Consider the following 26,694-nt stretch of genomic DNA (forward strand, 5'->3'; position numbering starts at 1 on the left):
GGTAAACCCCCCGAATTTTAACTAGTAGGAAAGACTACATCCCACTGGGAAACTGGTGGCGCCAACGCGCCAGGAATGGCCAACTGTGCCGCCAAACAAAACGTGAAATGGAGCTCGAATGATGTACCCGCACTGCTAGGGTAGTCATATGCATTTTATCACTGAGGATCCTCGGCCCTGTGAGGCCAATGACTCCTTAAGAGGTGGTTGATTCCATCCGGCTTGCACTTCTCAAGTCGATAAGAATCGTTGCATGGATTTCGAGGACCTGTTTTCTCTGATAATGTTGATGGTTGATCATCCCTGGTTGGGGTCTTTCTTGGGGGGGGGGGGGGAGGGGGCACGAGGCCTGCGCCTTCTGCTGGCTCTCGACCAGGTTCCCTCTTGAGCTTTCTGTGCACCAGTTTCCTGCCCCCCAGATACCAGCCCCGCCGAGATGTTTCAGTCTAAGGGGGGGGTGACCGGGGGGAGGTTATAAGTGCGTAGGCCGCCTGGCGGACCTTTTGCTGGGTAAGGGGGAACTTGGAGTCCTTTGGTGGGTCCGGGTCGGCAATGACCAGGCTGTTTGCAGTGGATGGCGGCCCAGGGACCCAGTTGAGGGCACTCTGATAGAAGTCCTTATTGGTGCCCCCTGAATATGGGGTGGTGCTTATGGGGGGGGCCTGGGAGCCCCACACAGCTCAGATGGGCCCCCTTCCCCCCCTTCCTGGCTCCTCACCTCATGCAGCTCAGGGCGATGTGTTCTGTGAAGCTTTTCCTCCCGACTGCCTCCTAGATCCAAACATACAGGCCAGGGGAGCCAGAGATGTGGCCGGCCGGATGGGTATTGCCGCGCCAGTTTTGGTGGCGAGTCGGTGGAAGCAGTCCTGGCTGCTCAACCCTTAGGTCCGGAGGGCAGATGTTCACTCCGGGCCATAATTCTGGGTCCTCCCACTGCTTTGGATGGGCTTCGTGGGTCGTCCAGGGAGTGTCGCGCTGGTGCAGTGCTGCCCCTCCAGGTTGTCGGAGGACCACGCCAGCAGGTGAGGAAGCACCGAGAGGAGCGAGGCGGCCTCTGGTCACAGAAGCCAGTCGCAGTAAGCGGTGCGGCTGGCAATGTCTGAATCGGCGTCAGCAGAGGGTTGGTGCGAGGAGTCGGGGCCAGCGAGCGGCAAGTGCCGGCGCAGCAGCTGCTGTATGGCATCATGCGCCGGGACATCTCTCCGCCCGGCTCCTCAGAGGTGATGCACTGCAGGATGTTATGGGGCCAGATGCCGGGTCATACCTCGGGGTGCCAGCAGGATGGCCTGGGGCAGTGCGGGTGAGCATGGAATCATTTGACTGCTTCGGCTGCTCTAACACGCCAGCATCCCCCCCCCCCCCCCCCCACCCCTCCCCGTCATGGTTGCTCCTTGTAGCTTGGAGTCTTAGTGCCATCTTGCCACCGGGTGGGTCCTGGTTGGGAAGATGAGTCGGACCCAGCAATTCAGCCACCAACCTGGGTCCTGTTCGAGTGATCACTGCAGCAGACTTCACCCACGCTATGTTTCGCTCACGGCAACAGTTGTGGTCTGGATCCGGCGCTATTGTCTGAGGCGCGTTGGGCCAGGCAGGAGCTCCTAGGAAATCATGCTAATTGTGGCAGCTTTGAGCCACGCCCCCATCTTTAACTCTTTTTATGGCTGGCATGATTGGACAACCAGACCGCCCCTTGTAAAATGCAGGGAGAGGATGCAGAGGTTGTGCTGTAATTCCTGATAAATATTGCAAAGCTGAAGATATGTCGACCACTGGAACTTAAGCCGAAGAGGAAGATGAAGGAAAAGCGGCTGAGACTATTTTCAGCGACCGGAGAGCCTGCTGTGCCACCAAGCCTGCTGTAGCCCTTACTTCCAATCGACCTGGGGACTACATTTGAGCCATCCCAAGCGTTGCTGCGATCTTGCGTTGTTGCAATACCCGTATACCCTGGGACCTCAAGCCATTGTGCGGTGCAGTCTTACGAATCTCGCTGAAACTTCGTGGGCAACCTGGTGGATCTCCAGAGACACAAATAGTCCATAAAGTCCCCTCACCAGAGTGCTGGACCTTTAAAACGACAAGAATTCAACCGCGATTTTCTGCTTTTTTCTGTGCTCCTTGAAAAGGCACCAAATCCGCAGAACTGCATTCAGCTGCGAGGGGAAACCTTGCCTAGAGCATTCATCGATCCCTGCTGCAAAGTCCCTTCTGAGGTCTTGTTTTCAGTCTCCACGACAAGGAATCCACTGCCCGGGTATTTGGCTACAGACCCTGAAGTTCTCCTGCTGCCCAAGCTTCTTCAATGCAGAGGTTTTGTGTTGGCTTGGGTATGTACTTATCTTAGGCCTGTTAGGATTTCTGTGTAGCTATGTGGTGGTTTCTGTGATTGGGCGGTCCCTCGTCCAGTACACCCAGTCCCACTGCTAGAATCCTGCTAGGGTGTCTTCTGCAAAGCCCCTGGACCCTCTTCTAACTCTACAGTGAAATACTTAAACCAGTTTGCCCAGTTTTCCTAAGGAACTCTGACTTTTGCTACTAAAGAACCTATTATAACACTGCCTGTTGGTCACTAGTCCTAGTAACCCCCCCTTCTGCCACTGAGAACACTCGTGCTCCAAGAATAAGGGAAAGACTGTCAAGGGATTGGGACTTCTGCTAAGTTTTGTTTTTTACAAGTTCTTTATTTGGAAAGAGTTGGTTGGTAACTGTAATTCTAAAAGTGAACAGTTACAAAAGTTCTTACTGATCTTGAATGTGTGATGCACTATTCTTAAAAGTATGGTTAACATCTTTTCTTCCGTAGCCATTGTTTTGCCAGTCTAATACAAAGTAGATGTGAAGGTATTTTACATGCCTGTGATTAGGTTGTGCCTCTTAACGGTATCACCAGATTAGTCTCTTGAGAATAATTGTATGTGTCCCCCAACCGGGTTTTGTTCCCCTGACTTGCTGCTAGCCTGTCCTTAAGTCTGCATTAGGTTGTTGCCTACCTAGAATAACTTCAGTAAAGTGTAACATTGGGTTTTACTCCCCCTCTCCCCCCCAAATTGTGAGATTAAACAAAGTATGTGGGTTTTACTTACCTTGTGTTAGCTGTGTGCCATCCAAAAAGCAGTAAAGTTACTACTTCTCAATCTGGGGTTCCCTGATTTCAGAAGCACCTGTAATTGAACATCCTTATATTTTTTACTCACCTAGTATAACTGTTATGACAAAAGTAGTTATAGGTGTCTACTGCACCTAGAATAAGTTTCACTATTAAAAGTATATTGTCCAGTTGACTGCTTATGTGATTTGTTACTGAGTCCTTTTACAACTGGTAGGGTCTACTGCCCTTGCGTTACTGAATGTAATCGGAAAGTAACCATTGGTTTTTACTCCCCAAGAAAAGGCTTGACCTATAATGAATGTGCATGAAAAGGTTTTGACTTTTCTAGAACTATTGTTGGGTACTTCAAATAAGGTTTATACTTGGGTCTGTGTACTTTCAAGTATGTGTTTTTATAATGTGATTTTGTGTTCGTACTTACTTCACCCCTAGATTTATCAGGGCCTACCTGTATTTAATAAATTCTTAATTTTTTACAATACAAAGTGTTTGTGTTTCTTTGGATCATTTGTATTACAATTTCACCTGTACTGATTCTACAGCCCGCTCTCCCAAGATAAGCCTGGCTATGTCTACGCTACCATATACTCGGGTGGTACAGCCTTATACTAAGAGTGGAGTTTTGTACTTCCTCAGTTGAATGGTTTTGCTAAGCCCTTAGTTGGACTTCAGAAAAACAGTCCTAACAGTAACTGGTTCACTGTCAGCGACCAACATTTCCAGTTCAAATTACTTCCTTTCAGGCTAAAATCTGCACCAAGAATGTTTGCGAAATGCCTGGTCCCAGTGGCCGCTCGCCTCAGGCGCTCTGGGGTACAGGTTTTTCCATACCTAGACTGGCTAGTAAAAGGAAGCACCCTGCAAACAGCGTCCAAGGCAGTGGAAAGAGCCTTACTCTAATACTGTGGCTTCTCGCTCAACGAGGAAAAATCGTCACTGCTGTTGGCAATCTTTCTAGGAGCAGATCTGGACAACAGAGTTCCCAGGGTTCGTCCCTCTCCGGACAGAGTGGCCACAATGCAAAACCTTATTGCCTGGTTCAAAGAGAACAAGTTCCACTGTTCGCCCAACATGAGTCGCTCCTGGGCATGATTGCAGACTGAAGATGAGACTGCTTCAGGAGGAGCTGGACAGCTGGACAGCAAATGGGTTCTGCACAGCAGATCATGGGAGCACATTGCATCTAGTCCAAATTTCCACAAGGCCCTCAAATGGTGGGCCAAACAATCAAGCAGTCTTCTACTGGGGCTACCCTTCCAACTACCCACATCCACTCTACTCTTGAGAATGGATGCTTTGCTCTCGGGCTGGCAGGCCCATCTGGGCAATCTACAAGCCAGCGGCATATGGTTCAGCAGAATCCCATTTACACATAAATATGCTGGAACTCAGAGCCATTCTGTGGGCACTAAAGTCCTTCCTACCGTTCCTTTCCGGACAAATGGTGACACTGCAGACGAACACCACGTCATGCACTACACACAGGGCTTCACCACGTCCAACATCCTCTAGATGAGGCTCAACAACTCGAACTGGGCAATACACCACAAGATACATAGATAAGGGCAGAACATCTCCCCGGCAAGGACAATGTTTGCAGACCAACTCAGCCGTCAATTCTTCAATCCCACGAATGGGAGATGAGACTGCTACCTGAACAAATTATTCCTCAGGTGGGGAAAACCCACCGTAGACCTGTTTGCAACCCAAGTGAACCAAGTGTGATCAGTTTGCTTCCAGGTTCCCGGAGAGATACTCCCTGGAGGATAAGTTTTCCATACAAAGGAGGGGGAAGTTCCTTTACGGGTTCCTGTCACCTTTGATCCTGTGGGTGGTGCGCAGGATGAACAAACCCTGCACAATGATACTGATTGCACCAATGTGGACACGCCAGATTTGGTACCCTGCACTCCAACTAGCTCTGGAGAAGCCATCTCGCCTCCAGCCTCACTTGCACCTGTTGTCACAGCACAAGGGCAAGCTGCTTCACCACAACCTGGCCAGCTTATCCCTCCGGGGCTGGCTCCTCAGCAGTGAAAACTCCACAACCTTGTTCTAGATGCCAAAGTGCTGGGGCATACTGCGAGCCTCCAGGCCTCCGTCCACCAGACGGACATACAGTAAAAAAGGGAAACTGTTCAGATCCTGGTGTTTGGAAGCTGGCAAAGATCCCCTCTGGGCATCTGCAGAACAAACTTGACCTTACCTTCTACTTCAAGCAAGGAGCGGTTTGACAGTTACTTCCATCAAGGTCCATATCTCGGCCATCTCCGAGGCCTGATGATATAACTGGCGGTCAAAGCTTTCATTAAAGGGCTTATGCAGTCTTTTCCCAGACAAAGGAAAATTACTCCTGCCTGGAGTCTTAAGTCTTAGCCGCGCTAATGAGAGCGCCACACAGGTGTGACACAAAGGTCTTATTGTTGAAAACAGCCTTCTTGGTGGCTAAACTCAGCCAGGCGCATTGGGCAACTACAAGCACTGTCCATTTTCACAGGGACAGTCATTCTTCAGCCTCACCCTAAAATAATTCCAAAGGTCATATCTGAATCCATTTTAGCAGAAAGAATTGTTTTGCCCACTTTCTGTTGGCAGCCACACAACCGCAGAGGAACACACTACATTCACTTGGTGTGTTGAGGACACTTCAGTTCTACATTGAAAGAACAAAAGATTTCAGGACGAACCAAGGGTCCATGCATATCAAAACAAAGTCTAGCATGTTGGGTCTCCAGTTGAATCATGAAATCTGAATGGACCCACAGCCGCGCCCATGGCACACTCCCAAAGCAAGAGCTGTCTCTACTGTGTTCCCGGCAGTATTTTTGAAGGAAATTTGCCGGGCAGCCACCTGGAGCGCACCCCACATGTTTGCCCAAAATGACTGTTTGGAAGAAGACAGCAGAAAGGAATCAGTGGTAGGACAAGCAGTGTGTCAACACTTATATGCTTAAGGTAGGAGCAGCGTTTAGTTCCGTAACATTTAATCTTGTTTCCACGGTCCCATTGCATGTATTTTCTGGTAGCCTTTGTATGCTATAAGTATGTTAGATATATATCGCATGCACATACAGATGCAACCTTCCGGCTATCGAGACATGCTCTATTGTAATTAACTGCTTCGTATTCTATTAATTGATGAGAGATCCAATGCTGGAGAAGTCTAAGTTACTTACCTGTAACTCTAATTCAAATGGATTGTGTACTTGCACGTATTCCTCTTCTCCAGAATGGGGTCTGGCATGGATTCACATGCTCATGAATATTCCCCATTGCCAGGCTGGGAATCCTCTGCAAAGAGAAAATCTGCTTAATTTCTGAACTGTCATTCTCCTAACAACCAACAAAAGGGTAAGCAGCACAAGTCCACTGTCAACGGGAGGGCTGTTTTTGACTGGGTCCTCGCTGGCCAGGGAGAGTGCAGCGTCTGACTGATCCGGAACACCGCTACGACACGCACTGGCACAGACTGCAGATTGGGGAGGGTGGGTCTCCCATTTCCACCTCCCAGATTTTCAATACCTGATGAAATGGGCTCGTTTCATGCCATAATCTCCAGTGCTTCGGAGCGATTACAGCTCGTCCCTAAGGAGGGTTTCCTATAACAGTGCCGCAAGGCGAAGAGGAAGACTGTACTTTCGATCCTGCCATTGGATGAAGTTTTGGACGAGGGGTTGTCCCTCATGAAAAACCCTTCCTCGGCGAAGAGGGACAGTTATGCGAAGTACAGGGTGCTGGACTCTGTGCTTAAGTGCTTGTGATCCCAACTGTCTCGGGACTCTGGTTTCGGCAGAAGCCAAGAAGTCTTCGGGCTCCTCCTTCGGCAGCCTCCTTTCCCCAGGACAGTGAGGGGAAGAAGTTGAATGCCATGGGGCGAAGAATTATCACATTGGCAGCGACGACCATCCAGGCCGCCAACGTTCTCGCCATTGCAGTGCGTTACGACCCGGAGCTTTGGTTCAAGATCGCTCCCATCCTGGACTTTCTTACCGACAACAAAGAGCATGGAAACTTTGGCGATTATACAGGAAGGCGAGGTGGCATCGGAACATGCCATGTCGGTGGCCACAGACATCGCAGACACGGGGTTCTGCCAAATGGGAAACGTTTGCCTTTGTCGGGGCTGGCTGAGGGCCACTCATTTTCGACTATGTTCAGTCGAAGGTGTTGGACATGCCCTTCGGGGACAATTTTTTCGTTAAGATCGTGGATGAGCCTCTTCAAGCCATCAAGGCCGAGAAGGCTCGTGCCTTGGGCGTGCTTCAACAGCGACTGCTGTCCTTTCGGACTTCCGGCAGAGAATCCCAAGGTTATTCCAAAGGATTTGGTGGAGGAGCGTTGTTCTACCGTCAGCCCTCCTGCTCACCGGCCCAGGAGACCTTCAGGGGCTGTGCCAAATCTAGAGCTCATTGCCAAGGTCCCCAAGGAGGTGCTTGGTCGTCAATACAGGATTGAACCAGCCATGGCGTCGGGCCCCCACCCATGCACCCAAGTGGGAGGCCGGCAGGCAAACTAAGTCAGCGTGTGGAAAAGCATCTACATCGACCGTTGAGTGCTGGACGCTGACGGACACACCCTAGAATTTCAACTGAAGTGTCCCTGTATACCACCAGTGGCCTGGCAGGAAAACCACATCCATCGGCTGCCGCTGGAGGTGCGGGCCATGCTAAAAAAGGGCGTGATAGAGCTCGCCCCAAAGAGGGTCCGGGGCGCTGGAGTGTACTCTAGTTACTCGTCAAAAAGACCAGCGGATGGAGTCCCATCCTTGACCTCTGTCGTCTGAACAAGTCCAAGTCCCAAAAGGTCTGGATGGTGACTTCAGTGTGTACTAGGACAGCTAGAAGAGGGACTGTCATCGCTGGACTTGGAAGATGCTTACTTTCACATCCACAAGGGTCACTGCAGGTTTCTGCGCTTCGTGGTTCAGGGGCACAATTACCAGTTCAAGGCTCTTCCCTTCGAATTTAAGTTGGTGCCAAGGGTTTTCACCAAGGGACTGGCACCGGTGGCGGGGAAGCTGCATCTACGAGGGATCCACTTATTCCCTTACTTGGAAGGCTGGCTTACCCAGGCAAACTCTAAGGACATCACCGTCGAACACACACAGCAAGGACCGTCCAACTCCTGACGGATCTGCATAGTTCTTGGTGAACTATGCAAAGAACTGCTTGACTCCATTGAAGGACGTGCAGTTTCTGGGATTCCGACTCAAGTTTTGTGCCTGCCGTCTTTCTGAGGCAAGCATAGCGGCCATTTTGGGCAAGGTGCAACGACTGGCACTGAAGGTCACCACGGTGAGATCCATAAAGTCTCTACTTGGCAGGCATGATGTCATGCATCTACCTTATCCTGCACATCAATGTGCTGGAGTTGCAGGCAGTGTTTTGGGCCCTCAAGTCATTCCTGCCATCCCTCAAGGGCAAGGTGATTCAAGTCTTCACGGACAATACTACCACAATGTTTTACATCAGGGAGGGGGGGTGGCACCAGAGCCCAGGCGCTCTCCAGAGGTGCAGGACCTATGGCACTGGGCAGTAGACCAGGGGGGTATTTCATCTGGTAGGAGTGAATAAGTCGCTGACTCCCTCAGCAGGGAGCTGTGCGCTTGTCACGAGTGGGAGCTTAGACAGTACCAAGTGGATACCTGTTCCGCAGATGGGGCAATCCCACAGATCTGTTTGCGACGACAAACTCCAAGTGCCGGAGGTTCATCAGCAGGTTTCCCCAGTCGGAAAGCATGGGGGGGGGGACGCATTCTTCCTGCTGCGACGTCCTGTGTCGGTATGCGTTCCCTCCGTTGACGTTGCTGCTTCGACTAGCCAATCAACTCACTGGTCCAGTGCAGGATTATCCTCGTCGCACCTGCGTGGCCGAGACCGATATGGTACCTGGACCTTCTGTACATGTCAGCATCTCCTCCAGTCAAGCTTCCAGCGGTCGCAGATCTTCTCGCAAGGGAAGAAGGTGTGATTCTGCACCACGAACAAGGATCGCTGAACCTGAAGGCCTGGCTCCTGCAGCACTAGAGTTTGGAGGCTACGATCTCCCAACGGATTGCAAGGAGGTGTTTGCCAAGGCCAGAGCTTAATCTACTCGCAAATGCTACGGGCTCAAGTGGAAGAGGTTCGCCGTTTGGTGCCGTACTCAGATCGACACACTGTCACTGCTCCGCAGGTTCGTCCGTATTTGCTGTCGTTGGCCAAGGCATGACTGGCCCATGATTCCATCAAAGTTCACCTGGCGTCGATTTCCCGCTACACCAGATCTCCTGGACGATCATCCTTGTGGTCGCATCAATTGGTCAAGGAATTCGTCAAAGGACTATTTTGCTCGTTCACTCCAGTGAAGGCCCCAGCGTGGGAGCTCAATGTGGTGCTTACTAGGCTCATGGGTCCTCCTATGCATTCAGCGCCACTGAAATTTTTGTTGTGGAAAACGGCTTTTCTTGTGGCCATCACCTCCGCACGAGGAGTGGGAGATGTCCAGGCCCTCTCTTGTAAACCACCTTATTTGACATTCCACAAGACCAGGGTAGTGCTACGAACGCACCCCTCCTTCTCCAGCATTGGATCTTTCATGGATTCACATGCTTAGAATATTCCCCGTCGATAGACTGGGAACCCTCGGTAAGCTTATAAAGCCGTTTCCCATACAAAAACGTTTGACACTTTCGTGTCCCATCTATGCCGTTTTGGGCTGCGCACGCATGCCCCACTAGGACGTAGCGGTTAAAATGCCACGCCCCGTGGCTCCCTTCAGATTTCAACCGTCTCCAAAGTAGTGGGACCACCTTGTGTAGTCTATTTTGTTTAGGTTGTGCTGTTGCAGTTTTCTCCTGATGTCGGGAAAAGCGCTGTTCCGCCCGTGCGCAACGTGCGGGTTGAAGGTGTATGACGGGGACGGACATATGGATTGCATGTACTGTCTACACCACCATTCGGCAGACAAGTGCGACATATTTAAGGGCTTCTCCCTGAAGACTCTTAAAGATCGGAGTCGAAGACTTGTGGCTTGGTTGAACGACGGAGCGGGGGCATACCCGCCTTCGGACGTGGGCTCCACGCGCAGCGTGGCCTCGGTGTCAAAATCTTCAGGGGCGCCGCTCAACGTTGTCAGAACCCCCAGTGAAGAAATCGCGACCGGCGGAGAGAATCATCGGAAGGCCATTCCAAGGACTCTTCATCGTAGAAGGCCTCGTCATCCTCTTCAACGAGCAAAGACAGAAAAGAAAAATCTAAATCCTCCTCGGGCGATCGTCCTAGATCGGCCTCAGGTCGAGATGCAGAAAAATGCAGGTCGAGTTCGGAAAAGGCAGGAACGCCTCCTAGGCCTGCACGACCACCACCACCATAGTCTATGGTAGGGCAGTCGTCGACTACTCTGCCGCTGACGCTGTTGGCCTCAACCGTTCCTGGACCGCAGGCGACGTCGATGACGGAGCCGACTATCGCTTCATCGGCAGAGATCCCGCAAGAGGCCTGGCATCCAGAGGTATACGACACAATTTTGCCGGAGACACTCCTGCAGCAAAAGGCCTTGTCGGTGTCCTCGGGAGACGAGGATGTGAGAATAGCTGGCCCTGCAGACCTAGGGGTTACCAGGCCTCTCTCCGGGAGCATTCCGGGTTCTACCCCTCTGTTCAATCTAGTCACTTTTGTCATTGGAAGTCTTGTCCACATTGCAAACGTTGCTGAAGACACTGGATGACAGACTACCTCTAACAACTCCGGCTAGGTCGGTCATAGACGACCCGGGCCCGTCTTGTCAACCACCGCCGTCAACCCCCGCGGCAGTGCCGCCGGATGCAAACCTCTCGGCCCCACGCCACAAGGAAGGGGAGCTGATGGATTCAGACAGCAGAGCCTCGTCAGTTGTCTCCCTTCCCCCTCCAGGGGTCCAACCTGGGAGTCCGAAGCAGAATTGGAAACCCCGAGAAGCCCGGCTCAGCCGTCTCCCCCAGACGATATTGGGTCATTTCACACCATGATGGCCAGGGCTTGTATAGAATTCGGGCTGGCCCAGGAAGAAGAGAAAAAGGACTTTTCTTTTCGCCCACATGGGGGGTGAGGGGGGAGGGGAGGAAGGTCAGTGTTTTCAGTACCCATCCTGGTTCATGTGTGGAAGGAAGGATTGCAGACCATGCGCCACCCTTTCTCGGAACCAGCGATTAAAGGGTCGTCTAGAGAAAAAATGTAAAGCCCCGGACTCTACTCCCAAGTGCCTTTCCTCCCAACCAACTCCTGACTCGGTGGTATCGGCGAGGAAGGAGAGGACCCAGCACACGTGCACGACCCCCCCCCCCCCCCCCCCCCCCCCCCCCCGGAAAGTGATGCCGGACAGGATGCTTTCGGCAAAAAATTGCTGTCGGTAGGTGCTACCACAGTGAAAGCGGCCAATTCTCTAGCCATAGTTGCCAGATACAACAGGGAGATTTGGCACCGGCTGGCTCCTATACTGGAACACCTTCTGGATGAACATCGCAAAGCGGCTATGTTGCTGGTCGGGGAAGGTGAAGAGGCTTCCAATCATGCCATAAATATTGCAGTGGACCGCGTGGAGTCGGTGTTTAAGCAGGTGAATAACGGTGTGGTTCTCCGACGGCAGGCATGGCTAAAATGCACCAACTTCCAACCAGAGATGCAGTACAAGGTACTGGATATGCCTTTTGAAGGAGACCTCCTTTTCGGCGAGAAAGTGGACGAAGCCCTGAAGGGCATGAAAGAGGACTCTTGGGGGCCCGCCAGAGTGGTCGGAGTTTCCGGTCTTTTCGTCCCTTTAGGGGAGCATCGGGAAATTCCAGATTCTCGGCATCGAGGGACAGATCCTTCAGTAGGCCAGTATACCCCTCCCAGGGATACAGACGGGCTTAGCAAGCGGCTAAACGTTGCCGGGACTACCAGGCCCCCAAGAAGAGAGCAGGTTAGTCGTCGTCGACGAGGGATGAGCAGACCAAGGACCAGCAATGATGGGCATCGGAACGTTCTGGGGGGCAGAGTATCATGTTACATCAACGAATGGGAGCAAATAACGGATCAATGGGTGTTGGACACTGTAAGATACGGACATTCTCTGCAATTCAAAAGCAACCCTCCGCACATTCCACCAGCGTTTGTAGCTCAATCCCATCTGAGCGTGTTGCAGCAGGAAGTAGCACTTATGCTACAAAAAGGTGCTATAGAATTTGTTCCGTCGTCACAAAGGGGTCAAGGGCTTTATTCCTGATACTTTGTGGTGAAAAAGCCAAACGGAAAGTGGCGTCCCATCCTAGACCTGCGCGAGCTAAACAAATCGTTGGAAAGCATAAAGTTCAAGATGTTCACACTCCAAGAAGTGATCCGGTCAGTTCAAGGAGATCTTCTGGCATCTCTGGACCTGCAGGACGTGCGGTAGGGCGGACTCACTACCAGTTCACAGTACTTCCCTTTGGACTGAAATCTCCTCCCAGAACGTTCACAAAATGTTTGGCCCCGGTGGCAGCCTGGCTGCGAAGGCAAGGCCATCATGTATACCCGTATCTACGACTGGTTGGTGAGGGGGTCCTCCCCTATGTCGACGCACAGAAGTCTGCAGGCCACCATGAACCTCTTACAACGGCTGGGGTTTGCGATAAACCGCGAGGAATCCTCGTTAACACAGTCAAGCTTGGTGTTCCTGGGCACACAGTTCGAGACCCAGTCAGGGTTAGTGAAGCCATCCCTCGACAGGATCACCAAACTCAGTTGAAAATCAATACCAGACTGTCAGTGAGAAAATATACGTCGATCCTGGGCGCTATATTGTCCTACATTCCTCTGGTGGCCAACTGCCGCCTGTTCATGAGGCCAGTGCAACAGTTTCTGGCGGACCGATGGACGCAGGCTCAAGGCCTCTGGTCAGACAAACTGACCGTCGACGAGCTCCTACTAGCTGTTCAGTGGTGGAAAAGTGTCCAGAATCTATCCAAAGGAGTACCCCTACAGGAGCCAGAGTTTCGGTTAACCATAGTGACAGACGCATCCCTAACTGGCTGGGGGGCACACATGGGCACTCTGCCAACACAAGGCCGTTGGTCTCAGAGGGAATCTCTCCTGCACATCAACGTTCTGGAACTGAGAGCAGTGCGCTGGGCCCTGAGGGTGTTCCTGCCTAGCATCAGAGGGTCCACAGTGAGAGTTTTGACGGACAACACCACAGCAATGTTTTACTTGAGGAAGCAAGGCGGCACACGATCCAGAACCCTTTCCATCGAGGCTCAGAAGGTGTGGCACTGGGCTCTGAAACACGATATATCCATCGTAGCTCATCACTTTCCAGGAGTAAGGAACGAACAGGCGGACTCGCTCAGCAGAAATATGGACCAGATTCACGAGTGGGAAATGGACACAGGTCAATTGTCGAAGGTCTTCAAGAAATGGGGGCGGCCTCTGCTGGATCTCTTCGCCATGAAGAGGAACAAGAAGTGCGAGATGTATGCCAGCAGGTGGCCACAGGAAGGTTCGCTGGGGGAAGCGTTCTCCTTCCCGTGGACTGACGAATTCCTCTATGCGTTTCCTCTGGTACGGAGGACTCTGCAGTGGATACGCAGGTACAGGTGCCGAGTCATCCTGGTGGCACTGTGTTGGCCGAGGCAGCTGTGGTTTTCCGACCTGCTTCACCGGTCAGCGGATCATCCGATAACGTTCCCAACCTCCTGTCCCGGGACGAGGGAACAGTGTGGCATCACAATCCAGACAGTCTCAATCTCACAGCTTGGCTCCTGACTTTTCAGAATTTGGTGCTTTGAACATTTCCTCGGACTGTCGGAGGATCTTACAAGCTGCGCAAGCCACTTCCACCAACAAGTCCTAGAGTTGTAAGTGGAGAAGATTCTGTGCGTGGTGTCAAGGACAGACTGGAGTGCAACCTCAGAGGGTTACTCTGGAACAGCTTCTTCCATATCTGCTACACCTAGCAAAAAGCGGAGTGTCCTTTTCATCACTAAAGGTTCACCTGGCGGCCATCTCTAGGTTCACAAGAAAATGTAAGTCCTCTCCCTTGTTTAGCGACAGGTTAGTGAAACACTTCATGAGAGGTTTGTTCCGGACATTCCCTCAGGTTAAATGTTTTCCACCAACTTGGAGCCTGAATATAGTGCTAGCAGGGTTAATGAAACCACCCTTTGAGCCAATGGCCACAGTCTATGAAGTTCTTGTCATGGAAAGTGGCTTTTCTAATAGCTATAACATCAGCTCGCCGCATCTCGGAGTTGCAAGCGTTGGTCATAGACCCTCCGTACCTAAGATTTTTCAAGGACAAAGTGATTCTGTCAACTCCTCATTTCATCCCAAAAGTTCCTACAACTTATCATAAGCACTCATCCATTGTCCTGCCCACCTTCTTCGCAACCCCCTCATCGGCTGTTGAAAAGGTCCTACATACCTTGGATGTCAAGAGCTCTAAAATTTTACCTTCATCAAACTCAACTTCGATCTACGCAGCAACTCTTCGTTGCATATGGCCCTTCGGCAAAAGGGAAGGCAATTTCAAAACAGGGACTGGCCTGATGGGTCTCGTCGACGATTGCCTTCTGGCATTCAAAAGCGGGGAAACCGCTACAAGGACGTCCGAGAGCTCATTCAACCAGGGCGGCGACAGCGTTGTGGGCAGGGGTACCAGTGACAGACATTTGCCAGGCGGCAGCATGGTCAGTGCCTCACACATTTACCCGCCACTACTGCATCGAATGACAGCATGCGGACGAAATACAAATGGGAAGAGCAGTCTTGCGACATCTATTTAAATAAGGTAAGCCCTTTTTCAAGAAGGGTCTATGCTGATTTGGGCATGTGTATGGATATATACAATACTGTTATATGGATATTGTTCTGTGCAGTTACTATGACACACTTTAAATTCGAATCTTATGTAAGCGTGGTTCGCTATACGCAGGATTGGGTGGGTGCTGGATTGCATTCACACCTCCTTTTTTCAGGATCACTGCTGTGCATTCTATTCTAAGCATGTGAATCCATGAAAGATCCAATGCTGGAGAAGGGAATAGCTTCTTACCTGTAACTCCATTTCTCCAGCATTGGTATTTTTCATGGATTCACATGCACCCGCCGGCCTCCCCTAAATGCAATAGTCTTGTAGTTCTTGGTTTCACCCCATTCTGCTTTGGAGGGGTCAATCTGAAGGGAACCGCAGGGGCGGAGCAATTATACCGCTACGTCCTAGTGGGGCATGCGTGCGCGGCCCAAAACGACATAGATAGGACACGAAAGTGTCGAACGTTTTCCTATGGGAAACTGCTTTATAAGCTTACCGAGGGTTCCCAGTCTGTCGACTGGGAATATTCTAAGCATGTGAATCCATGAAAGATACCAATGCTGGAGAAATGGAGTTACAGGTAAACTATTCCCTTCTTGCCCAAGGTGCCGTCAGACTCATCTAAAGAAGGCCTTGGTGTTACCTCGGGACTTTGCACTCGCTGGATGTGGCTAGAGTGCTGAAGTTCTATGTGGACCGCACAAAGATTCCGGAAGACATCGCAACTTTTTGTGAACTTTGGCCCTGTGAATCTTGAAAAGGCCTCTCCAAGGCTTCCATTTTCAGGTGGCTCTCCGGCTGCATTGCCCATTGTTACAGGTTGGTAAACAGGCCATTGCCTGGCCGTTTGAGAGCTCATTTGACCAGAGCGATGGCTGCAAATATGGCATTCTTGTCTGGTGTGCCCCTGCTTGACATCTGCAGGGCTGCTACGTGGAGGTCGATGCACACCTTAATGAAGTTCTACTGCGTTGATGGATTCCAGGGACGAGTCCAGAGTCCGCCAAGCAGTGCTGCACAACCTGTTTGCTTGAAGGTGAGCTTGGTGAGGAGGTTGGATGCTTAATGTTGAGCCTTGCCACCTCCCGTGGTTGCATGTGTACTGCTATGTATTCTTTGAGTATGTGAATCCAGGTCAGACTCCATGCTGGAGAAGGAACAAGTTACTTACCTGTAACTATTCTCCAGCGTGGGTCTGGTATGAATTCACATGCGAACCCTACCGCCTACCCCTCTGCGGCTTTTCTCTTGGTCCTACTGCCACTTTACATGCTACCAAATCTGAAGGGTTCCATGTCCTTTCATCGCGGGATGTTTTTTTCCTGGTTTTTTACTGCAGATTTTTTTACGAAGAAACAATCTAATTTTTATTTTTGTGGGGGCTTCCCCACCCCCCTTTAATTTGTTAAATATTCCCAAACACCCAATTTCTATATTTTTCTAACCCCCCCAAAAAAATGCAATACGTTTTTTCAGCAAAAAACCCAGCGAGAAAACATCCCGCGATGAAAGGACGTCGTACCATCTGAAGATGGCTGCCAGAGGGGCTTTGTTAGAGGGCAGTCATTGGCTGGGGGGGCAGTATGAACCATAGACCACTGATTGGTTGTTAGGAGAAAGACAGTTTAGAAGTGAAACTGATTTTTTTTCTTTACTGAGTTTCCCCAACCTGACAACAGAGAATATTCATGAGCAAGTGAATCCATGCCAGACCCATGCTGGAGAATAACAGTTACAGGTAAGTAACTTGTTCCATATTTTTAAATTGGAGGATTCCCTGTCTGTCAACTGAGTATTCCAGCATTAAGCTAGTTGCAGGACCTTTATAAACAGGGGACCACCCCATAGTACAGTCTTCCATGGAGATGGTAGTCTCATTTCTGATGTTTGCTAATCTGCTTAGAATCACATGCTGTGCATAGTCCGACATCCAGTGGTCACTGCGGAGTATTGCATTTTGTTTTTCGTAGTCGAAAAGGGGACGTCGACAAGGCGTGTCTGTAACACTATCCCTATAGTGACGTGCAGTGTACCCACAATCCCTCACGCGTCGAGGTCCTTCAGATTGTTTTTTTTCCTGCCCACATATTGGTCGCCTATACGCGCGGAGCTCCTCGAGACATTGCAAAAAACTTAATTCGACCTTTGGTCGCCCTTAACTTATTATTACTTACATCCCTCTTTTGGCGTCGTGGCTGCAAAGCTGTTCACCGCCGATCAAGATCTCCGACGGCGGTGCCTTCGACGGAGGAGGTTGTTCGGCGTTTACCGAACACGTGGCCTGGCCTCGACGGCCAAATACAGTAGGGAGAGTGGGGTCGTGGGACATTTTGTTTCTCTTTGAGAATGACTTTCCCTTTCCCTTCCCTTTCCTTCGGGGTTGTTGTCGCATGCAATCTGTTCCTCAGCTATGGAGAGGACATCCTTTAGGTTTTGCCCGCGTTGCAAAGGCAAATTTACCTGGAAAGACTAGCATAAACTGCGTAACCGTTGCTTGCCCCTCGACCACAAAGACGGCTGTGCGGCCTGTCGGCTCCTTAAGCCGAAGACTTTGAAAGACCGTAGGGTAGAGGTGGGCAGCCTATGCCATGTCTAGGTCTGATTCATCACCCGCCGCCGAAAGTGACGAATGTGACAACCCGACGTCTGTTTCGGAAGTCATAGACCTCTCCAAGGAGCGTTCACGCTCATCTTCCGTCCTCGGCCCGACAAGCTTGGTTCATGCCCTGCTTATGGGGATGAACACCCCGGCGACAAGGACGCACACAGAAAACACTCCCATAAACATACAATCCACGGCTCTTCCTTGTCGAAGACTAAGCGCATTAGCGCCAACGGAGATGCAGGTCCTACTGTCGGCGGCCTCAGACCGTAAGAGTCTGAAGCCCCCCTCGCAAATGCGACTAGCGACTGGGCTACCCCCAGATAGGGGCGCTATCACTAAACTGCCAGACTTGCACCGGCAGAGCGCCCGTCAGCGTAGAGCAAGCAACGCCTGGAACGTCGACGCCGGAGGTACCCTCGACCGAGTTTAGTTGTCGAGAGCCTGGCGAGGATTATTTCCACCGAGAGACTGACATCGAAAGACGTCGGTTACTGCTCATTAAGGCCTGGGGAAACGCTGAAAAGGTCAGAAGGAAGGCAGGAACCGCCCGCTCCGTCGAGCGACTCCTAGCCTACCAGAAGGCTTTTCAGAAGGCAAGGGGAAACCTCTCTTCGATGTTATGGGATAGGTTGAAGCGTTTTCTAACAGAAGGCCCTCCCTTTTCTCCCCCCTGACCGCTCCAGGGTACCTCAAGAAACTGGGATAGAGTTCTAAGCAGATACAACCATCAGAAATTGTTTTACGGTAAGTAATGCATTGTCTTTCATGTTAATCAGGAAAGGTCTTCCCACTTTCATGGAACTTCAATCTGAGGCAAAGGGGGACTTGTAATGTCCATAGGGAACTCTCCTTTTAATTGTAGAGACTAAGTAATATCAGTACAACTGAAAGACTGTCCCATATGGTGACCTGTCCTAATGCAGGAAAATGGTATCCAAGGGTTCAATTGGCAGATAACTAATGCCAGACTTTCTGTAGGCCTATAATTCCCAGAACAAGACTGCTTCCAAAGGGCATATGTGCTCATATGTTTGGGGCACAGGTCACCTCGCATGATTATCAAAATGTTAAGATTGACCTTTGCAAAGCAGCAACCCGATTATTTTTTTTTTTTTTTTTTTTCATTCTGTAGAGATTATACCTTCTCCAGCATGGGGTCTGGCATGGATTCACATGCTCATGAATATTCCCCGTCGTCAGGCTGGGAATCCTCGGTAAAGAAAAAACCAGTATCAGTTTCGTTTCTGATCTGTCTTTCGTAGTAATAACCAATCACTGGTCTCTGCGTCATACTGACCACAGCCAATGACTGCCCTCTACCTAAGCACCGCCTCTGGCAGCCATCTTCAGATTTTTACCGCACGTTCATGTGTTGGGATCCTCGTGCTATTGCTCTCGAGCGTTAGTGCTATTTTTCGTGCTTTTTCACAAAAAACTTCAATTCTTTCGGTCAAAAAGAGCCTCAAGCTCCACCGATCCTACATCCGATCAACGGGGACCCGTGTCGGATTCGTCTGTGCCCCTCAAGGGTGAAGATTTCGTCGAGCTACACTTCGGAGGACTCCGGAAGCTTCTCAGGCCCGGTCTCGGAGATGGCCCAGGAGAAGGGAAGCTCGACGCCCGGAAAGCTGTTCAGGGTCTGCCCTGGATGCCAGCTGCAGAACGTCTTTAAGGAAGACGAACACTCTTTCTGCCTTTACTGCCTTCATGAGGACAAAACGCACGTGGAGAAGGACTGTGCGTTTTGCGGCAACATGTCGGAACGGACCATGAAGGACCGTCATCAACGTCTCGCCAACTGGCTGGAGGGTAAGAGCCCGTCTGGCGAGAAGAAGAAATCCGAGCGGTCTTCTAAGACCTTTGAGGGCGCCCCGGCGACGGGGGCCCAACTTAAGGCCAAGCACCGCGAGTCCGCTGGCACCGGGAGCGCCGAACGGTCGGGCTCTACGGGCGCCAGGCAGGGCGCACCCTCCCCGGCACCATCAACCACGAGCCAACGCTCTGGGTCGGGTAAGAGGAAGGCCGAGCACCCGGCGAAGCTCCTGGAGAGGCCCCGGTCGAGCTCTAAGGCAGAGGAGGAGCGTGGCAGTGCCCCCTCCCTCAAGGATAAGGCGGTGAGCGCACCTAAGGTGGTGAAGGCCTTGATCCATCCGACCAAGCCCTCTATCGAAACGGTTGCGGCGGCCCTGGCTCAGCCTGTGGAGGCTGCGCCAGTGGTGGCGACCTCAGGGCCCAGAATCTCCCTGCCTCCTCGGAGGGAGTCTTCTTTTGTGCCCATCGATAGGACCCCCGTGAAACCCTCCGTGGGGAAGAAGGGGGGGCAGGGCGTCGTCGTAGAGTCGGCCTCTACCTCAGAAGAGGAGCTGATCGAGGTCTTAAGCCACGGCCTAGGCGTGGAACAAGGCCAGCCCGTCGGAATGGACCCCGACGCGGGTGACGACGACGACATCGTCGAGGATACCGACGGGGCCCCTGCTCGCCCGTCGGATTCCCCTCTGCCAACGCCGCGAGACAACTCGGCGGCCATTTTGTTGGCCATACAGTCCTTATGCACCGAGATAAGGACGAGGCTACCGTTACCGACGGAGGAACCTCTCCCGTCGGGGGATCCAGAACCGGGACCTTCTGGTGTTCCCCCTACCAAGAAAAGAAGGATCCATCCTCCACCTCCTTTTCAACCGTCGCGCCCCGTCCAGCCCTCCTCCCCGTCCACCCGAGGGGATGATACAGGGACTGACACGGCAGCGACGGGTACGGACGACGAGGCATACGACGAGGATTTTCCGTCGTCGCCCCCCACCAGGGCTTCTCCGCCCGACGAGATCGGATCTTTCCACTCCATGATCTCCAGGGCTTCCGAGCTTTTCCAACTCTGCCCTGAGGAGAAGAAAAAGGAAGGCTTCCTTTATCAGCGGCGCGAGGCCAAGAGGAAGACGGTCCTCGCAGTGCCTCTGTTGGACGACATTTGGGATGAGGGCCTTTCCCTCCTCAAGAACCCTTCCACTACGCCAGCTAAAAGACCGGTACGAGAAAAAGTACCGGGTCCCGGACACGGCCCCCCTATGCCTCCGGGCGCAGCCTACCCCGGACTCCGTCGTCTCCGCGGCAGCCAGGAAGAAAGCGGGGGGGGGGGTGCGGCCTCCACATCGACTTCCCCGCCGGACGGCGAGGGAAAGAAATTGGATGCTATGGGACGTAGAGTCATCTCGTCGGCAGCGACGACGATTAAAGCGGCCAACGCCTTGGCTATCGTGGCCCGCTACGACAGGGAGCTCTGGTACAAGATGGCTCCCCTGCTGGATTTTCTGCCGGACGACAAGAGGGCGGAGGCCCTTGAGATCCTCCAGGAAGGTGAAGTGGCTTCGGACCACGCCATCACCGTGGCGACGGACATCGCCGACACTGGGTTCCGCCAGCTGGGCAACGGCGTTTGCCTTCGACGTCGTGGATGGCTCAAAGCTACGGACTTTCGGCAGGACGTCCAGACCAGAGTCCTGGACATGCCCTTCGACGGGAACAACCTGTTTGGGAAGACAGTGGACGATTCCCTTCAGGCCATCAAGGCGGATACTGAGACGGCCCGGGCCCTTGGAGTCCTGCAGCAACGACGGACGCCCTTTCGGAGCGGCGGAGGCAAGGGCGCCTCCAAAGGTTCCGGCGGCGGTTTCGCTTCCTACCGTCAAGCGGCCCGCTCGTCGTCGCAAGAGGCCTACAGAGGACGAGGCAAGTCTAGCGGACCCTGCCGTCGTCGCCAAGGAGGTCAAGGCGGCAAGGCCGCGTCCAAGCAGGATTGAACCGGCCGTGGGGTCGGGCCCCCACCGAAGCACCCCGGTGGGAGGCCGGCTGGCGGGCTTCGTCAGCGTGTGGGAGTCCATCTCCACCGACCGTTGGGTGCTGGACGCCCTGGCCCGGGGCCACGCGCTCGAGTTTCAAAGAAGGTGCCCGCGCGTCCCCCCCGTGGCCAGGAAAGAACTTCACGTCCCTCAACTTCTCCTGGAGGTGAAGGCGATGCTCAGAAAGGGCGCCATCGAACTCGTCCCAAAGAGGCTTCGGGGCTCCGGAGTCTACTCGCGATGCTTCCTCGTGAAGAAGAAGACGGGAGGATGGCGCCCCATCCTGGACCTGCGACGGCTGAACAAGTTCATCAAGGCGCAGAAGTTCCGGATGGTCACCCTCCAGCACGTCCTGGGTCAACTGGAGGAAGGAGACTTCCTATCGTCGTTGGATTTGGAGGATGCCTACTTCCACATTCCCTCGGACTACGGTCGGCACCCAGGGTATTCACCAAGTGCCTCGCACCGGTGGCGGCGCAGCTGCGCCGCGAGGGGATTCACGTCTACCCCTACCTGGACGACTGGCTCATCCGCGCCAAGACGAAGGAGCTCGCCGTGGTCCACACGGCAAGGACCGTCCAACTCCTCACGGACCTGGGATTCTCCGTGAACTACGCCAAATCCCACCTGGTGCCCGCGCAAGTCGCACTGTTTCTGGGAGCGAGGCTCGACACAGTGTCCCTTCTGGCCTCCCCGTCGGAGGAGAGGACCAGGACCATCTTGGGCAAGGTGCAACGGATGTTGGTGGCCGACGCGGCCAAAGTGAGATCCATCAAGTCCCTCCTCTGGATGATGTCTTCCTGCATCTACCTCATTCCCATGTGCAGGCTCCGGATGCGCCCGTTGCAAGAATTCCTGGATGCGCGCTGGATCCAGACGACGGGCAGCTTCGAGGAAAGGATCAAGCTCGACGAGAGTTTCCGACGAGTGATACGGTGGTGGGGCACCCGCGCGCATCTGACGGCGGGCATGGACTTCCAGACCCCAGCCCACCAGGAGACTGTGACCACGGATGCCTCCCTGGAAGGGTGGGGAGCGCACACCGAAAATCTGCACGCGAGGGGACTCTGGCTCCCGACGGAGAAGTCCCTGCATATCAACGTCCTGGAGCTCCGTGCAGTGTTTTGGGCCCTCAGGTCCTTCCTTCCGTCCCTCAAGGGCAAGGTGGTGAGGATCTTCACCGACAACACCACCACCATGTTTTACATCAGGAAACAGGGCGGAACCAGGTCCCCAGCGCTGTCCAAGGAGGCGCAGGACCTGTGGCATTGGGCCGTCGCCCAAGGGATTTTTCTGGTGCCGTTTCATCTGGCAGGGATAAAAACCATCGCCAACTCACTCAGCAGGGAGCTGCGCTCGTGCCACGAGTGGGAACTACGGCAGGATCTGGTGGATCGCCTCTTCCGACGGTGGGGCACACCCCAGATCGACCTGTTCGCGACGGCGACGAACACCAAGTGCCGGAGGTTCGCCAGCAGGTTTCCCCAGACGAGGAGCATGGGCGATGCTTTCTCGTTCCCCTGGGAGGGCCTGTTCCTCTACGCGTTCCCTCCCTTGCCTCTGCTAATCCGGCTCGTCAACCAGCTCAAGAGGTCACGGTGCAGGATGATACTCGTCGCACCTGCGTGGCCGAGGCAGATAAGGTTCCCGGACCTTCTGGACTTGTCAGCGTCCCCGCCGATCAAGCTGCCGGCGGACGCGGATCTACTCTCCAGGGAAGGAGGCGCCATCCTCCACCACGACCCGAAGTCGCTGAACTTGCAGGCCTGGCTCCTGCAGCGCTAGAGTTTGGAGGATACGACATACCGGCCGATTGCAGAGAGGTTCTTGCAAAGGCCAGGGCGTCCTCGTCTCTTAAATGCTACGGACACAAATGGAAGAGGTTCTCTGTCTGGTGCCACGCACAGAAGATTAACCCTCTACGGATTACGGCTCCCCAAGTACTGCCGTACCTGCTGACGCTGGCCAAAGCTGGTTTGGCACACGCGTCCATCAAGATTCATCTTGCTGCGATCTCCCGATACACCAGAACCACGGGGCGGACGTCCTTGTGGTCTCATCGTCTGGTGAAAGAGTTCATGAAGGGACTGTTCAGATCGTTCCCGCCGGTGAAGGCTCCGGCCCCGGCGTGGGAGCTCAACGTGGTGCTGACCAAGCTCATGGGACCTCCGTTCGAGCCTCTGCACTCGGCCCCGTTGAAGTTTCTATCGTGGAAAACAGCTTTTCTTGTGGCCATCACCTCCGCACGACGAGTGGGAGAGATCCAGGCCCTTTCCTGCAAGGCTCCGTACTTGACTTTCCACGACACGAGGGTAGTGCTCAGGACGCACCCCTCCTTCATGCCCAAGGTACCGTCGGACTTCCATCTCAACGAACCCTTGGTGTTACCTGTGTTCTTCCCGTCGCCTTCGTCGCCGGCTGAAAGGACTTTGCACTCGCTGGATGTAGCTAGAGTGCTGAAGTTCTACGTGGACCGCACGAAGGGGTTTCGGAAGACGTCACAACTCTTTGTGAACTTTGGACCTGTCAATCAGGGGAAGGCTCTCTCGAAGGCTTCCATCTCCAGATGGCTCTCCGGCTGTATCAGGTACTGTCACCGGTTGACAAACCGACCGCTGCCTGGCCGTCCGAGAGCCCATTCCACCAGAGCGATCGCAGCTACCACGGCGTTCCTATCTGGTGTGCCCCTGCTGGACATATGCAGGGCTGCTACGTGGAGGTCGACGCACACCTTCACGAAATTCTACTGCGTCGACTGGGATTCCAATGAGGAGTCCAGGGTCGGCCAAGCAGTGCTGCGCAACCTGTTCGCCTGAGGTGAGCCTGGTGAGGAGGTAAGATGCTTAATGTTGAGTTGATGTGATGCTTAATGTTGAGCCTTTGCCACCTCCCGTGGTTGTGCATGTGTGTACTGCTATGTATTCTTTATTCATGAGCATGTGAATCCATGCCAGACCCCATGCTGGAGAAGGAACAAGTTACTTACCTGTAACTGTTGTTCTCCAGCATGGGTCTGGCATGGATTCACATGCGAACCCTCCCGCCTACCCCTCTGCGGCTCTTCACTTGGTCATACTGCCACTTCACGTGCTTCCAAATCTGAAGATGGCTGCCAGAGGCGGTGCTTAGGTAGAGGGCAGTCATTGGCTGTGGTCAGTATGACGCAGAGACCAGTGATTGGTTATTACTACGAAAGACAGATCAGAAACGAAACTGATACTGGTTTTTTCTTTACCGAGGATTCCCAGCCTGACGACGGGGAATATTCATGAGCATGTGAATCCATGCCAGACCCATGCTGGAGAACAACAGTTACAGGTAAGTAACTTGTTCCTTAGACTGCTCTAGGGATGACGCAGGTTTTAGGCAAACATTGCTTAAAAATGTTACGTTTAGTTTTAGCAACTCACAGGTGTTAAGTAGGCTACGCCAGGTCCAACTGTATCCGTAACAAGCCAACTCATTTGGGGATCATAGTCGGGGCAGTATGAATACTTTTTCAACTGCCCGTTAATGTGTGCTTTTATAAATCAATCCGTATGGAGCAATGCGTAGCATTTGGAGTATATAAGCTACTCACAACGGTGCCTACTATAGGCCTAGTGCCCTTTGCTCTGTATGCTTCCCCCTGCCCCCTTCCCTTTACTGGCAAGCATAACCGGTGGGCGAAGCAATGCTCCGAACTTGCACACAACCTACAATATGGAGGCAAGGGTGATGTTGTGCTAGGTCTGCAGTAGTCGCTATGGTCAAATGTTTACATTTTACCATACCATAATTCATTGAAGATGGTGGTTTTATCACTTTTAAATGTTGTGGGTTATGTTTAATCTGTCACTTATCTTGCAGGTCAAATAGTCAAACATGGTGATGTTAAATCTGTTTTAAGTGAGGGTATGCCTGTCTATCGCAGACCATATGAGAAGGGACGTCTGATCATTGAATTCAAGGTGAGATTTTCAATCCTGAAGGGCAACAATCTGTTGAAAGTAAAAGTACATTGTTAAATGATAGTATGTGCTACTTGTAATAAATCGTACATGTGTCCTGCTCAGTCCTCCGGACTCCTGGGTCATCTGTGCCTAGAGTACTCAACTCCTGTGTTGAACATTGTTCATTCTCCATAGGTATTTTTTTTATTTGGCAGATGTAAAGATTAATTTGATTCTGATTGGTTTCTCACTTTTTCAATCATTGTATTATTGTTGGAAAGACTTCCGCCCTATGAGCAATTTGAAATGACTTTGTTCGGCTGGTGTGCTCAGGGTTTTGAACCCTGGGTACAGAGGAATTTTAAAATCATCCGCAGAAAAAGGATTTTTTTTTTTTTTTTTTTTACAACTTCTTATTTTGAGTAGATTCTTTTTCATTGTTCAAGAGGCATAAACATTGTCATTGAATGTATAAATTGCTCCTAGTACATACTGCATCCCTTCTCTCTGCTCCCCTTCCTCGTCCCCCATGCACGGACCTCCATACTGCAGTCACTTCTGCAATTTGTTAGGATTGTCCAAGTCCCTAAACGTAGGATTCAGGAAGATCAGTTCACATCTAAGTTGCAGGGCTTCTTGGTATATGTCGGCCTCTTGTGATGTTCAGTCAATGCTATTGTTACAAACACACCCTGTCAACGCCCCTTTGGTAATACTTTGCACCAACCACTAGATGTCGGAGTATGCAAAGTCTATGAAGCTAAGCAGATAAACCCATAAGACTATTAATTACTCTTACGTTCTGTCCCCTTTCCTCCATATTGCATTGGCATCCCTTCCTATGGACGGGAGACAGAACCTTTTTTCACCCGAAAAAAAACCTTCTCTAAGTTGAGGTGTGGGGGGGGGGGTGGTGTCCCTGGGAGCATGCGCGGCTCTGACTCTGCCCTCCAGCACCACACCTCGCTACCCTTTTCTGCGTCGACGGGGCTAGGCCGAATTCACCAGCACTCTGGGTTTGGCTAAGGCCATGTAATTCCACACGCACATACTACTGTCTGTCTTCATTCAGATACTCGGTTCCCAGGTGCCACGGTCCTCCCCCTCACCCCCCCAGCGCATGTCGTCTTCCACAGGTTTCAGTGCCCCCAAGGGTGGATTTTCTTTCTTGGAGGATTTCAGAAGCTTCAAGGCCTACACTGCGTGGATATGGCAGAGGAGAAGGACTCTGCGCCTCCAAGGTTTGCCCTGGCTGCAACCTACGGAATGTTTTCGGATGCTGGACATTCCCTGTGCCTCTACTGCCTGCATTTGGACCAGACGCATGTGGAGGACGACTGCGTGGCTTGTCGGGAGGTGGTACAGCGCATGCGCGCTGACTGACACAAGCACCTCAACGAATGGCTGCAGGCCAATGCCCCTGTTCCA

The 26,694-nt window shown here is 52.4% G+C and overlaps 1 protein-coding gene across 2 annotated transcripts in view; it reads left to right on the plus strand.

The window, feature by feature from the left end:
- DNAJA1 (DnaJ heat shock protein family (Hsp40) member A1) overlaps positions 1 to 26,694 on the plus strand; it is a 344,000-nt gene that overhangs the window by 267,115 nt on the left and 50,191 nt on the right. For both annotated transcript variants that reach the window (XM_069630610.1, XM_069630611.1), the window contains exon 8: positions 25,184 to 25,284. In XM_069630610.1, coding sequence (XP_069486711.1) covers positions 25,184 to 25,284 — 101 coding nt within the window. The remainder of the gene's footprint in view (positions 1 to 25,183; positions 25,285 to 26,694) is intronic.

The sequence above is a fragment of the Ambystoma mexicanum genome, chromosome 6q (genome assembly GCF_040938575.1).
Source record: "Ambystoma mexicanum isolate Mex_15411 chromosome 6q, UKY_AmexF1_1, whole genome shotgun sequence".
NCBI lineage: Eukaryota > Metazoa > Chordata > Amphibia > Caudata > Ambystomatidae > Ambystoma > Ambystoma mexicanum.